Source organism: Oculina patagonica, chromosome 2, assembly GCF_052425735.1.
Source record: "Oculina patagonica isolate OP01 chromosome 2, crgOcupat, whole genome shotgun sequence".
Lineage (NCBI taxonomy): Eukaryota > Metazoa > Cnidaria > Anthozoa > Scleractinia > Oculinidae > Oculina > Oculina patagonica.
The window spans coordinates 33,359,707-33,375,313 of record NC_135759.1 but is presented as its reverse complement, the minus strand read 5'-3'; the positions used below and the strand labels follow the sequence as shown (position 1 = coordinate 33,375,313).

Here is a 15,607-nt window from a genome sequence, read left to right as displayed (position 1 = left end):
CTACGATATACAATAAAAAACCTACGATATACAATAATATATAAGAAACGAATTATCAATTAAAAAACTACTTATTAAAAACTAATTAAAAAACAATCTGTATTCGGAATAAGATCTTTAATAAAAAAATGGTCAATAAAATGTTGTTTTCTTAAAATTGAACTACAAAAACTATTTCGAAAACTGTTTGTGCGTTGTGTTACTTGTGTACTTGTGTTGTGTTACTTGTGTGTGTGTTTTTTTATTTTTTTTTTAAAAAAAGAATTTTTTTTATTTTATTTTTTAATTTTTTTTTTTATAAACAAACAATTATTAAGTATCACCTGTTGTTGATATGAGCATATAATGTGAGAGTTTTTACGTTTTGTTTGAAATAAAACAAAGCATTTTTTGGAATTCAAGTGGCATTTTTTTAAGGAAATCAGGCATTATTTTAGAATTTTTTGGCTTTATGCGAGAATTTCTAGTAGCATTAAATGCCAGTTTTACTAGCATAATCGAGAAAGGCCTACCCCCCCTCCAAAAAAATAATGGTCCGTCCCTTAGATCTTTGGAAACGAAGTATACTGCAATGTAGTAGCACATCAAATAAGGTCAAATAAGCCTCTTAGAGAACTAATCAGGGAGAACAGTGAAAAAACAGGGAGGAGGGAGAAACGGCCGGAAAAATCAGGGAGGAGGGAGAAAAATAGCGAAAACAATAGGGAGATAGGAAATTTAACTGCCCGTTCCTCTCCCCTCTTACAACTGTTGCTGAAGTAAAAATGTTGGAAACTATTGTTCACGATCTGCTTTGTGACTGGTTGACTTTGTCTGCATGGGCTGACCCCGGTAACAGTAGCCGCGCTGTAATTTAACGCAGTAACTCGACTTTCTAAGAAAAAAACAGTCGTTCCGACTGTCATTCAGCCAAAGGAGCACTTGATTTCCCCATTGAAAATGTCGGAGCTCCCTTTTATTCTGATGGAGCAAATTGCTCAAAAGATAAACTGTCGATTACGCAGATTACGTAGCCGCCAAGTTTGTGTTAAGGTGGCCATAATGTTTGCTTATTTTGCTGTTCTTCTGTGGCGATTAATCGGATTTTTTTCGGAGAATTTAAATCCGCCACGCAAATTGCACAAATATACGGCCGTTGCGTTCACTGCTTTCGTACAGTTCTAACTGACTTGCATGACACATTCATTTTAATATGTAGAATGTGAAACTACTTAAATTATTAAATTGAAAAGTCAACGATAGCTAAAGCTCTATTCACATAGCTTCACGAGAGAACAAGTTGAAATTTCATTGTTCTGTATTCGACATATATTTCATTGGCTGAAGAAAAAATGTTGGAATCCATTGTTCACGTTTTGCTTTGTGACTGGTTAACTTTGTCTGCAGGGTTGACCCCGGAAACAGTAGCCGCGCTGTAATTTTTAATACGCAGCAATTCGACTTTCTAAGAAAAAAAACCTCGCGTCCGACTGAGTCGTTCAGTCAAAGGAGCACTTGCTTTCCCTATTGAAAATGCAGGAGCCCCCTTTGATTCAGATGGAGCAAGATGCTGAGACGATAAACCGTCGATTGTGCAGATTACCTAGCCGCCAAGTTTGTGTTAAGGTGGCAATAATGTTAGCTTATTTTGCCGTTCTTCTGTGAGGGTACCAAAGGGGGGTTCGTGATCCCGTTTCACGCACAAGTTTTAACCAAATTCACGTGTCACGTATACTTGAAACAGCAAAATTCACGGATCACGTTTCTTTTCTAACTATTTTTCACGCGTCACGGTCTAATTTTTGCCCTATTTTCACGCGTCACGGACTAATTTTTGCCCTTTTCACGTGTCACGCATAAACCCTTTGCCCCCCTCTTCTGTGGCGATTCGTCGGATTGGTATTGTACTGTACATACGCCACCGATTGCTTCTTCCGTGAAAAACTGTCCAGTTACCGCTGCAAGAACTTTACGTTATTCCCCCACGCCAAAGAATTGGAAATATCATGGCTAATGGCTTCTGTTTTAAACACCTGGCTTGTTATACTAGTTCTCATGAAAGTGCCTGGCTATCAAGGATATATGTCTGCTCTTCGAAACAACTCGAAGCATGCTCGGTTCTGGTCGCTATTCGGTCAGTTGATCGTTGTTGTTGCCCACAGTATCATTGCCCTTTCAACTGAGCCACATGGGATAAGTAGATTTATCGAGGTGGGGTTCATTGCTGAGGAGATTTCTACGATTCTCGTTGTGTACCTGTCACGCTGTCCCAGCACCATGGAGGGAGCCCAGAGTTCGCACACGACACTTGCTCTACATGCTAACACTGATTCTATTCATTCTGGAGAACTTTTATCTCTTCATTTTGGTGTCGACGCAAGCTGCTTTCCAAGTAACAGGTGTCCACAATTTTCGTCAAACCCCATCCGCACTGCAGGCGGTTGCTTTAGTCGTCAAAGCTGCCGAAGCCTCGTTTTATTACGCCATGATGAAGTTCTTCTGGAACAAGTTGTTTGATGATCGGAGAAATCTCTTAAACAGTGACAGTGTTTAAATAATAATAATGAATAATAATAAAGTTTTTTGGGCGCATTTAAAAAACTCAATGCGCTTACATTTCTATATTAAAAAAATGGTTAGTAAAAACTAATATAATGGGAATAATTTCCTAAGACACTAATAAATAAAATAAATGAAACTACTAATCAAAAGAAAACATTAAGGTTGCATGAAAGCTAGGTACGGCTACTAAAAATAGATCAAAAATAAAATTGCCAAAACAAAAATGTTTTTAGTGCAGATTTAAAAGTCGAAAGAGCTGGTGCATTTTTGACAGTGTCCGGTAGGCTGTTCCATAGGTGCAGAGAAAGAGAAGGCACGTTCACCGTATGTCACCGAGTTTACAGTAGGGACAGTAAAGAGCAGTTTAGAAGATGAGCGTAAGTTCCGTTGCGGGCAATATTGTTGTAGGAGGGGCGACAAGTAGGCTGGGCAGAGTCCATGAATAATTTTAAAAGTGATGACTAGAAGTTTAAATATAATACGTAATTCAACAGGTAGCTAGTGTAGTTCTCAATTACAATCTCAAATACAATGATTCACTGACATCGCATTACATATTGCACTACATTTATATACATTAGCAGTGCATCTTTTTTAATACCATGTGGCTGTATATGAACGCCTTACACAGTGTAAATAACTTTATTTTTCATATGCAAGTTTTCACGGTTGTCTAAACAAAATAGTTCAGGATCATGTAATAAATGTTATGTTATTGCAGTTGATTTACTCAGGCTTAGCTCTGTTGTTATCATAGCCTCATTCTCAGACGGTTCGAAGTCGTTTGCGGACTGTCTGGGAATCAATATCTTGATCTTTTAATACTCCTCTATGCTACTGAGGAAAAATCCAGGCATTTTATATTTGGATATAACTGTTTTCCCCCTCCCTTTGAGCCTATAGATCAATCAAATTCACTGCAATACTCTAAAACCGCAACCAAAACCTTGAGCGGGAAAAGTCCCGTGATTTTACCTTAAAAGTTTTATCTGTGCAACCATTTATTTTAAACATATAGATTTTACCTACCTTTAGTACTAGTTTTCAAAATTTAAATTAAAACGTAGATAGCTTAATAATCGTAAATATTTTTAATTTTTTACTAAAATTAAATTTTAAAGAGCTTAAATAATTTTAAATAATTTTAACTTTTATATTAATTTACACGACCCCACAAGCTTGTGAGCTTTTAACTTTATCGTGTTTAAATAAAGGCAACTTACTTACTTACTTAACTGCGCGTTTTGTTGTTTTTTACGAAGCTTATTATAAAGCCTTGTGAAAGTGAAAGGGGAACACTGGAATTATTTTCGAAAGTCGATTAAAAAACCATACGAAATTATTTGAGGCATATATTACTTGTTCTGACTCTTTAGTTTCGATTTAGATGTGTTGATTGGAAAGAGGCGTGTCTCAATGCCAAGGACATCTATGTCGACGGACTTCCGAAGGACTCCCAAAGGTTTCCCGAAATCGCGATTATCTTCCGGAAACGAGTCGAACCTTTTCCGAAGTATTCTAGTTATCCAAGCGTGAACTCGTCCATGCAAGTCGAATTGGACACTGCCGTCCTAAAATCCAGATTTAATTCAGATTGCTCAGCCATCACTTCTAATCCCAACCCAGATTTACCAGATTTACGCCCACAAATGTGTTCAGTATCTGGACGGCAAGTGACTTTTTGATGGATGCAAGACCAAGCTAACAACTCTTGAACTTTTTAGGTGGAGTTGAATTATGCCTCCGTACTTCGCATGTTTTTGGCCAAATTGTGTCAATTAAGACGTTAATAGTGAAAATTTTGCAACTTTTGACACTTATTTATTTTTGCTTGTTCCTATGTTGGGTTGTTTATTAAATCAGGTCTCGGACTTATCTATCGGCGTTAAACCGCCTAGGAACTGATTGCAAATACTGTGTCTCTTCAGCCGTAGCGTAAAATAGTTCTGTTACCTGTTCAAACAATTAGTATAGCATTATATACCAGTGTGCAGTGTTTGGCGACTGGGTGATGATACCAGACAATGTTTAACCAATGTACCTGTTTTCTACAGATAACTGGTGTTTTCATTTTGCTTAGTCGAATGAAGGTATGTCACTCACACACCGACTTAACTTACATGCGCAGATCAGACGTTTCTTCAAAGCTACGAAGCTGCCGGTCGTGAAACTATTATTTACCAAGCCTCCTCCCGCACTCCCGCAGGCAGTTGCTGAGGCCGGCCACAGGTAACGCTGTCCACGATTTGTTTGGCATTTCTAAAAACCTTGCTCAAAATTCGTCAATAAGGAGCGTAGCAAAGGGTTTATGTGCGACACGTGAAAAGGGGAAAAATTAGTCCGTGACGCGTGAAAATAACTGATAAAGACAGGGGATTCGTGAATTCTGCTGTTTCAAGTATGCGTGACGCGTGAATTTGGTTAAAATTTGAGTGTGAAACGGGATCATGACACCCCCTTTGCTACCCTCAATACGTTGCGCAAGTTAAAAGTTAAGTTGCTCATAAAAACTACGAAGTTACTGTTTTTTCTTACACTGAAAAGTTGCTTATTTCTGTCATTTGGTCTTCCAGTTGCAAAAGTAAGATTTAATTCTAACCATTTTGTGATGCAATTTTATTGCAACAGAATTAATTTGACCTTATTCAATTACGACTTACGTTCAATATAAACTACAGTGATAACCAGAGTTTTCTCTCACTGAGAAAAATCGTTACATAAACTGCCAAAGGCAGTACCGGATATTTTTGACGTGAAGATAACGATGACGTCACGTTTCGCTGACGAGCTGTAACGTTTTTTAATGGAAGATTGTCGGATTTTCGTCGGGAGTCTTCGCCAGCTTCGGAAATCTTCCCCAAAATTCGGAAATGTTCGTTTGACCTTCGGGAAACATTAGGAAATCTTCCGAATATGGTAAAACCAATTTAAACACTAAAAGATGCCAAGATCTCTCAGAATGGATAAACGTTTCTTAGAGTGTAAAAGTCACCTTGAAATCAAGATAGTTACCAAAGAGCAACTTGTGGTGGACAGCCAACCGCATGCTTTCGTTCCTAGTCATTCTGGTTCACCTCCCTTTCGTTCGTTCCTAGTCTTTTTTCAGGAGCAGAGCTGCCTGGGAAGGAGGCTATCTTTTTACCGTGAAATGTCGCGCCGGTTATATAGGTCTTGGTTTACACAAGTTAGTCAGTGGTTTGGGTTGGGACAATCTATAAAAGCCTATGTACGAGGGGTGAGATTTACTAATGACATCTGCGAATGACCGGGATAACTGACGAGTGAAACTTCTTCTTTTGCGTAATAGAGGAACTTGTTACAAGTATTAGCCCTTATATCATGTATATTGATTTTAGAGAATAAATGTCCACTTCTCATTCTCAGTAGCGACGGACATGTGTCAAATTTAACAGATTTATTGTGACAGAAAGTTCATTTGCACTAGATGCTCTGTTCCTGCCGGCATTTGAAAAACTATTGACATTTTTTCAAATAAAGAGGATATCCTAGAGACAAATTAATAAAAAAAAACTTGATGTTTTCATTAGCGGATAACAATTGCAAGTAAAACTTTATGGACGAATATTATTTTTTTACCTTTGCTGGGTCAACTCGACGAAATTTATATATGTATTGTATAAATAATATATATCTCCGAGAATGAAATCTTGCAACTTTTCGAGTTTCGTTCGTTTAACAGTCAAACTTAGTTACCAAATTATACTAATTTTCTCGTCTGTCAGTGGTACATGGTGTGCATTTGTCTATTGGTAAAAGTATTATTAAATTTTGTGCAATACATTTAATTTGGAGGTTACCCCAGTAGCTGTGGTAGTAAAATTATGAAAAAAAAGTTAATTTACAAATTGCGTAAACATGGTAAAAATATTATGAAAAGAACTGTTTTGGGGGAAAGCGCTAAAGAAAACGAAATTGAAGGAAATCTTATCTAATTAGTTGTTTTGACCTACTTTTCTATTAACTTCTTTGTGAATAGTATTATTTAAGGAAAATTTAAGAATAAAAGGTGTCGGGAACAGTGGAACTGACTGCTAGAATATTAATGTTAAGTGTTTTGATCTTATTTAAAATTCAAATTCTGATCCTGATAAGTGTCATTCAAACCAAAAGAACAAAAGTCTCTGGTAGCATAAATTATACCCCGCTTGGCTAGTAATCGATTAGCTTGTAGTTGATCTTTTTAGTGAACTCGAACAAACCTGTATTTCAAGCTAGAGTTGTGTTAGAAGAAGAACCTTATCGTTCTGTCGTGTTGACATGACTATTTTCTGTTGATATTTTGTCGTGGTTTAGTGAAAACGACTCTATCCATTGAGTCGAGCAACCACCGGGGTCTAAGCTCCCGTTTTGGTCGAGTTGTTGTTGATGAGTTCAAACACAATGGAGCCTGAATTCACAAGCGGGGAAGAAGACTCTGAGGAAGACGAACTCAACACCAAAGATCGTGTTGACCATGGTGTTGACGATGAAGGCTTCTCACGGCTCGACCACATTACAATCTGCATTAGTTTTGCCGGGGTGGCGATGGTACTTCATTCGTTCTTCAGTGTCGTCATTTCGGGTTCTCAAGACATCTTGGGAGGAACTTACATTCCGACCACTACTATCCTCGCGTCGCATGTCGCCACGATGGTAATCGTGACTTCATTTCTGCCCTGGTTCATGCAAAAAATTCCTTACTTTTGGCGGACCCTGATCGTGTTTGCCGCTATGGCTTGTGGTACGCTGCTGGTTATCTCAGTTCACAGCGTTTACGTGAAAATTATCGGTGTTTCGCTGAACGCGCTAGCCCATGGGTTAGGTGAGATTTCGTTTCTCGCGCTAAGCGCTTTTTATGGACGGTACTCCATTACATCCTTTGCTGCTGGAAGTGGAGCTGGGATACTTCTTGGTCCAATTTATTACACAGGTAAGTTCGATCACTTGATTATGAGTACCAGATATTTAGCGGCAGCCCGCCGGCAGCCCGCGCTTTCGTGTTGCATAATTTCGCTATCACGAGAGGCAAATAAACACATTTTTGATATGGCAAAAATAAATGTTTCTTCATGTAGGAACTTGAGATTTTCACCCTTCGGTCAGAAAGTCTCTCTCAAAGTCTGCAATTTAGTTAACACCTTAGATTCTACTTATGTTATATCTGCTAATTTCAATTTTTTAGTACAGTACTTGCATAAATTATAAATGTTTGATGAAATCGAGATTGTTAATCTAGTCTTTTTACGAAGCAACAACAATTCACTCACTCGAGCACTCTCTTCGCGGGGATTTTTTACGTCCAGAAACGGGAAAATATATCATGTTTAACATGCTCGTATAAATTCAGTCTTATTTCTCCGGGTACCGGTAGAGAATAATAGATTAGCTGATTAGCTGTTAGGATAGAAAGGAAAATGTCCATTAGCATTTGGCAAATAAAGAAATGAAAACTGATTTGAAACAGAACTGGGGCAGTTTCTCGACGATTTTGTGAAAATCTCAAAACAGGACCCGAAAAATGACAAAAAAGTATAAGCTATAATTTGAGAAGTTACTGAAAACGAATTCGATTTTTATTCCATAATTAAATTTTGTTTCATTATAACTATTGCCTTTTTTTCGTTAGCATCGTTAGAAGTATTTTAGCGTGGCAGTCATTTATCTATAAACGGGGCACTTTGCCTGTCGTTAAATTATCAAATTTTCTCAACCTACAACCGAGTGGGTGTCATTACTATTGCTTTCGGAAGTTTAAAGGAGAAAAATGTAAATACTAAACAAACTGACTTCAGTACAGGAGCTTACAAGCGTCCTGTTTAAACATTAGCATTTTTAAAAAAAAAAAAAAAAAAAAAAAAAAAAAAAAAAAAAAAAAACCAAAAAAAACAACCAAGAGACTTATCTGTTCACGTTTGGCTTCCTAGGTAGTGAGGCTATATGTAGACTCAAGAACAATATTGTAGTTTTTGATGTCCAAGAAGATTGGAAAACGAGAAAAAAAAAGGAAGGCAATCTTTTATATATCGTTTTCTGCCTCAGTTTTAGAACCACGTGTGTCAGTTCTCTATAGTTGAAAGTCTTGTTCAGTGGCTTTTTTGCTGATTATTTTTCTTGTTGTTATATTTTTCCAGGAATGACGACATGGGCGTGTGTGTCTCCCCAGCTGACCCTAATAATCATTTCACCAGCGACACTTCTGATCCTGTTATTTTACTACATACTCGACAAGGACCGCATCAAGCCCTATGCCTTACTGGACACCTACAAGAAACTCAAGTCCAGTGACACCGAGAGCTCAGATGACTACCTAAATAAGGACCCTTTTTATTTGTCCTGGTCTGAAAAGTGCAGGGGGGCGTGTCAGATCATGCCGTATATGATTGCGCTCTGCACCGCCTACGTCGCACAGTACATTACAATCCATGCAGTGTTTACAACGATTGCGTTCGAAGATGCTCCTTTTGCGCCAAGAAGCCACTTTGTGTATTATGTACTTTTAAACGGCGTTGGCGAGTTCATTCTGCGTTCATATTTAAGCGTAATCGCTTGGGCAAAGCCTGCGCTAGTCCCTCGCTTAGTTATAAAACGTACATGGATTTTCTCGTTGATTTTACTGGCCGTTATGAGTTTTTCAATATGCGCGTCGTACTATCGGCTTTTTCAAACCGTATGGTCAGTTTTGCTTCTTTGTTTCATTATCGGCTCGTTGTCGGGTTTAGTTTTCGCGAATACGGTTTGCGCGGTGCCCATTGTCATCGAGCCAAAGTACAAAGAATTTTGTATGGGGTTGGTTACTGTTGGCGAATCAGCCGGAGTGTTAATTGCAAGCTTCGTGGGCATTGCTGTGGAACCGGCGTTGAGAAAGCACTGCACTCATAATGTCAGCAAAGCGTCACTCTGTTACACTAGACCCAAAACTTACAAATGGACTACATCCGTTTGTTCCAAAGAAGGATAAAGATACTTAGCAGACAAGAGGCAGGCAGGAGGCCTCATCAAATACCGGTTTTACAAGGTCACATTATGGAAGTTTCTTCCACGTCGCTGGTAGTCGAACGAACAAATTTGGGGACTGGGGGTATGGCCGAATGTTGGTCAAAGAGAATAGAAAAAAAGAAAATTAGAAATATCGGAGTTATTTTTTTAGGCTAGGCAAAAGAGTATGTCAAAATATATTTACTGAATAAAACGGGGAAACAAAATAAGGTATTGTCATGTGTTCATTACTTGCAATCGAAGGTGAAAAACGTCTTGGTGTGATTTTCATTTTGCTGGCCGGCAACGTCTTTCTTGCGGACCCTGGGAAAAATGTTTTATATTCTTGCCCTGGAGGGGGCCACGATCCTAAAAGTAACTGGGCCTTTTTTAATTGCCCTCGCACCTATAAACCACCCAACACACAAAATCCGGGGTACAGCCCTAATTACAGGAAATGACACGCGAAAGATTCTTGCGCGGGGGCTCTCTCTTTTTTTCTACCCGTTCTTGTCGGCTGTCAACAGCCTCCCAAGAGGGGTATCGGGCTAAAAGGATGATTCTATCAACGAGCAAATCGAATTGTCGACCCCATAAACCAAGATTTAGCGACTGTTTAATTTAGCGATTTTCAGAAAAGACAAAGAACAAAGTAAAAAATTTTTCAAGTCGTCGTTGCTTAATTTTGTTTCCCTTTGGGGTGGGGGTAAATAAATTTAACGAGCAGGTTTTTTTAAAATTTTAAAAGGGGGGAAAAAAGTAAAAAAAAGGGGGAAAAAATTTTTAAAAGTTCCGGATTTTTATAAAAGGCCTTTGAAATTTAGCCGGAGAATTCTACGTAGTAGAAGGAGAATTCTCCGATGCCTAATGAACACCCTGAACGAGTATCAAATTTTAGCGAGACAAATTTTAGCGAGCACTTAATTTAGCGATTTTTGCCCTACTCGCTAAAATCAGTGGTAGTTAATAGTAACCTTAAGGTATCAAAATTCTAACATGACTCCGAGGCTTTCTGGTAAAAAAAAAAATGCAAATTTTCGAATATTCCCTTGTTCGTTAATTCTCGCAAGAGACTCTTAAAATACATAATTTTATATAGAAGGAAAGGTTGACCAGATAGCCTCGGTGCCATGTTTAAATTTTGATATATTGAACGTGGGCTATTCTCAGACTTGCAGTCACTCCTAAGGTTGAACAAAGATTAAAGGTGTTTGTCTGAAAACAATGCATCGCATTTCCTTTTTAATCATTACGATAGGGACTGGATATCTCTGCTCGAACTAATCTTAATGAACTTAAAGAAACCTGTTATAATTTTAAGTTCAACCCGGACCTTTCTGCACTTGGCCCATCATTTGAACTACACCTGGTAACAACACAATCAACACACATAACAAAGCACACTGTGTTACTGGGTGGCTGAATCTTTATTTTTACAATTGTAAAATTCCTCTGGTATGAAACATGGCTTATTGTCTTAAACTCGAGTAACTTGCCACACACGGATCAAGTTGTCTGTGTAACCAGCAAACAGAGTCTGGCCATCAGCTGACCACGCAAGCGAGATGCACTGAGCTGGTGGGGCTTTGCCTCCCATGTTGATTACATCTGGTCGCAGCTCATCCACGATCGACTTAGCCTCAAGATCCTACAGACACATTGAAAATTGAAATTAACAACCAAATTCGGGATCTTACAGTATCCATTGTCAATTGTGGGACTTGAGTCTTGTCTGGCCCATGCCAAGAACACAACAATATGAGCCCAGTCAGGGCTCAAAGCCAGTCATTTCAAAGCCCCACACCTTCTCGCTGGCTGAGCTGGCGAAGCGGATGGGTTCCCAAACACTGAGTGGGGCTGGGCCCAGTGGTCTCACGTCGTATCACCTGTCACACTAAGTCCCATGACTCGTTTTCTGTTTCTGCCTTCAGCTTTTCCTCCCGTGTCTGCGCTGGTGCCTTGATTCTCTCTTTTGTCCGCTTAGCATTTGCTTTACTGGTCGTGTCAGATTCATTGGTCATTGTATTGTTGGTTTTGTTAATAAAGTGCTGTTGAATTGTGTGGCAGACAAGTGGAATACAGTGTGCGAGAAATACTCTCGACCCACATCCTCACATGCATGCTAGTATGCAGGCATGCACAACTGATATAATATTTTCACTGGTCAGTTTTCAAGAGCTATTACCATCGTCATTGAGGCTCTGTTTTGTTGGGGGTGGGGGCGGGATGTCCCCTGTCTGAATTTCAAACATTTTTATGTTGCAATTTTGAAAGGTCTGCACTTCGCAGTCAGATTCCACCAAAAGTCATGCACATGTTGTCATTTTATTGGTCTCCATTTTCATTTATGCTGTGGTTTGTTGTAATTTTTCCCTAACTGGGCCTCATATTAATGAAGAAGGAAAATCAAATTCGGTTTACCCACAAGTTCTCATTACCACAAATGCACACTACGTACCCAAATCTTGATGCTGGGTCCTGCTGCCGCACACAGCCAGTATCTGTTCGGGCTGAAACACAGGGAGTTCAGGATGTCACCTCCATCAAGGGTGTACAAGTGTTTTCCCTCATTCAAGTCCCACAGCATGGCCATACCGTCCTTCCCACCAGACGCACACAGAGAGCCATCTGGTGACACAGTCACACAGTTCAGATATCCAGTGTGTCCAATGTGGTTGGTCTTTAGACGGCAATTTGTCAGGTTCCAAACCTAAAAAGGATAAACAAACAGCATACAACTTAGCTGTCAAAACATTTTTTGTGTATGCACATTTTTAATTAACAAAGCAGGAAAGCAAAATGGAGAAATACCTTGACAATTTTGTCCCAGCTGGCAGACACAATGATTGGATTACTTGAGTTTGGTGAAAACCTTACACAGGATACCCATTCAGAGTGTCCCTCATCCTGTTTGAACAAGAGGAAATTTAAATCATTTAGGGCCTCCACAGACTAAAAGAAAAAAATAAAGAGGGGGCAAAAAAAAAAAAAAAAAAAAGAACCCCCCCTTTCGCGTTTTTTATTGGGAGAATTTCCCTTCAAGACATTTAGTGGTCGACAACTATTTGTTATCAACAACTAAAAAATGTAAGGTGTGAGGCTTTCAAAAGTTAAAGGCTAAATTTTTAGTTGTTGAAACCTAAGCAGGAAAAATGCTTAGTTGTTGACAACTAATACTATTTTTACCATTTTCCTGTGTGAGGGAAATTTTAGCCTTAGTTGTTGACAACTATAGTAATTGTGTTGTCAGTGGTTTGAGTATACATAGTGAGTGTCAGTTCCCAAGCTCTCGCTTGACTTACACTCCAATGTGTGGAATGCTTGCATTGGACAGAATCAGTTGTCGATAACATTAGTTTTCATTAACAAATAGTTGTCAACAACAAAATATCTAGTCTGTTGGAACCCCTCACTTCTTTACAGTAATCAGAAAAGAATGTGTGAACTGTCAGACAGTGTCACTTCATTTGGTGTTTTATTTCTTTGTGGAATGATTTAATTAAGACGTCATCACTTTCCTCATTTGCATAATACAAACATTCCACTAACCATAATGGTGTACTTGCAGACACCTAGGGTGTTCCACAGCTTGATGGTCTTGTCACGTGATCCGGACACAATCTGACGGTTATCAGCAGAAAATGCAACACTCATAACATCTTTGGTGTGACCAACAAAACGGCGTGTGGTGGTGCCACTGATGAAGAATCACAGAGTTGCACAAAAATTACTATTAATTAAATTTTCAGTGAATGCAAAATTACACATTACTGAACTGGTATTGCTCATGGGAAACTTAAGGTGGCTTTACCCAGTATTTTTCTAGCAATACCAATCAACTTTAAAACCTTCATCCCTGAAGAGTTTAAGGCCAATTCAAAATTCCTCTAGTGGGTTTTGATGAAACTCCACAGAGATGAAGGCAAGCACCCAAGGTATACATGTATGTCGCGTGGAGGATCTTGAGAGAAAATGCGGTTATGGGCTAAAATTCGATTCTGACCTAAAATTTGTGCGACGTCATTGTCACGTGATATTCATTCCGAACTCCAAAAAAATTATATCATATTGCAGTTCAGTCTATGTGTAATCTATGTGATATAATGGATAAGCCCTTGTCCTTAAGCTCTTCAGGTATGTCGGTTTCAAAGTTGCTAGGTATTGCTAGAAAAATACTGGGTTGAGCCACCTCAAACAATATAAAAACTGCTGACAGTGATGAAATAGTTCACAACTTACGCATTAAGATCCCACAGTCTGAGTGTGCTGTCCCATGAGCCAGAGAGTGCAAACTGACCATCTGATGACATGACCACATCAGAAACAAAATGATTGTGGCCTGTTAGAGACTTCAAAGCCTCACCATAGTTGGTCTCTTCACATTTAAGTTTCCACACAATGAGTGTTTTATCTGAAAAAGGAATAGTCAGTTTAGCATGCCATCTTAAGTTGTCCCTGGAGGTATCTTGCAGCTTAACCCCCCCCCCAAAAAAAAAAAAAAAAAAAAAATTCTTTGATTTTGGTGAACTCGTAATTTTACTATTTCCAGCTAATGTACCAAAGAAATCTTATTTTAGAAAAATCATGCTGAGCTGCACCAAAACACTAGAATCATTTCCCAAATGAACACAGAAGTTCTGGTTCTTTCTTCTTCTTTTTTCTCTATCAAATCAGAGTTACAACCCAACAAAACTGTTTTCTTCATAGCATGCTAGTAGAAGAGGTGATTTTTGTCAAGAAGTTGTCATTTTGAAAGTTACAAACGGAATCCTTAGTTACCGGTATGTTGTTTCTTTAGATGGAGACAAAATTGAAAATCATTTTAAAGGGAAGGTTGTTCAATACTAAAGAACCCTTGATATCATGCGACAAGGACTGTATGTCACAGACACCCTCGTCACAAGTTGCATAAGACATCTCGTAATGGCCAGTACAGCTGGTTACCATGATTTAAACCTTTCTAGTATTCTCAGGATTGGACTACAACTAGCTTGCAATTAAGGCTACTGCTGTGGAATGTCATTTAAACAGCTAATACTATTTGCATTATAAAATTCCCCTGTGTAAGCCTCCATTGTAAGCTAGATCCAAGTTCAATCTGAGAATGCAAAAACGGCCCTTTGTCACTTGTGAAAAAAATCGCCAAGTGTTCCTTGGGCTTATCAACATCTCCAAAATCTTCCCGGCAACGAACATGTGAACCATGTAATATATGTGAAGAACAAATAAATGGGGAAAAAGTGTTTCCATTCTAGTTTAGAACTATCCACAGTTGAACAAATGAATGAAGTGATACACTGCGAACATTGCAGGAAATTCCTGTACACATGTAAGATCATGTGGGATTTACTCACGCGCTGTTCCCATCGTGGCTAAGTAGCTCAGATGGAAGAGAAGTGGTCATGCAACCTGAAGGTCGTGGGTTTGAGACCCACCTGAGCCACTGAATCTTTTTCAGTGGCCAGGATTTGCAGTGTATCACTTCATTTATGGTAATACACCGTGAAGCCTCTTGCCAGCTTACACATGATAAAGCTTAATTTATATTATTTTGCTGAGGTACAAAATGTATTCTTCAATAATTTCACATCTGATGTAAAAAGGAATAAAATATTATCCAATGAACTTGTAAGATGTGAGCAGTAACTTGTGGTTTATAAAAAACACCAAAACGTAATTTGAATCAGCTTTACGAAAACTTATTAGGCTTATATAAAATAATTTATTATGCTTTGTGCCTTTGTAGATAAAGTCTGGATTGAACAATTCAAGCAACAGAAAGGTATTTTTGTCCTTTCCTTTATTGAGGGCTTAAAATGAACATTATACTAGAATATTATAGAACACCAACAAACTACACCGATTCACTGAGTTACCTACCCCGAGATCCGGACAAAATCTTGTCTGGATGTTGAGGATTGGTGGCAATTTGTGTTACCCAGCCATTGTGCCCCTTTAGTGTTCCTTTAAGAGTTAGTCCCTCAGCCATGATGTATCGATTTTCTCAACAATTTCGGCGGATTGTACACCGACTTGAACCGCGATGGCGGTCGCAGAGAGGAAAGAGAAAGAGAGAAAGCGAGGGCCATGA

General features: G+C 38.8%; 2 protein-coding genes and 1 pseudogene across 2 annotated transcripts; 2 read left to right on the top strand and 1 right to left on the bottom strand.

Moving 5' to 3' along the window:
• The first annotated feature begins 1,394 nt into the window (after nucleotides 1–1,394).
• On the top strand, nucleotides 1,395–3,745 carry LOC144642008 (uncharacterized; annotated as a pseudogene).
• A 2,957-nt stretch (nucleotides 3,746–6,702) lies between these two features.
• On the top strand, nucleotides 6,703–9,670 carry LOC144644251 (uncharacterized). The gene is made up of 2 exons (XM_078503701.1): nucleotides 6,703–7,471; nucleotides 8,673–9,670. The coding sequence occupies exons 1-2, from the start codon at nucleotides 6,928–6,930 to the stop codon at nucleotides 9,497–9,499; spliced, it is 1,371 nt and encodes a 456-aa protein (XP_078359827.1). The 5' UTR covers nucleotides 6,703–6,927; the 3' UTR covers nucleotides 9,500–9,670.
• A 1,254-nt stretch (nucleotides 9,671–10,924) lies between these two features.
• LOC144644252 (small ribosomal subunit protein RACK1-like) lies at nucleotides 10,925–15,595 on the bottom strand. Its single transcript, XM_078503702.1, has 6 exons — nucleotides 15,397–15,595; nucleotides 13,756–13,927; nucleotides 13,066–13,213; nucleotides 12,328–12,423; nucleotides 11,975–12,226; nucleotides 10,925–11,164 (listed from the first exon to the last, which is right to left on the bottom strand). The coding sequence occupies exons 1-6, from the start codon at nucleotides 15,503–15,505 to the stop codon at nucleotides 10,994–10,996; spliced, it is 948 nt and encodes a 315-aa protein (XP_078359828.1). The 5' UTR covers nucleotides 15,506–15,595; the 3' UTR covers nucleotides 10,925–10,993.
• Between the last annotated feature and the right edge of the window lie 12 nt (nucleotides 15,596–15,607).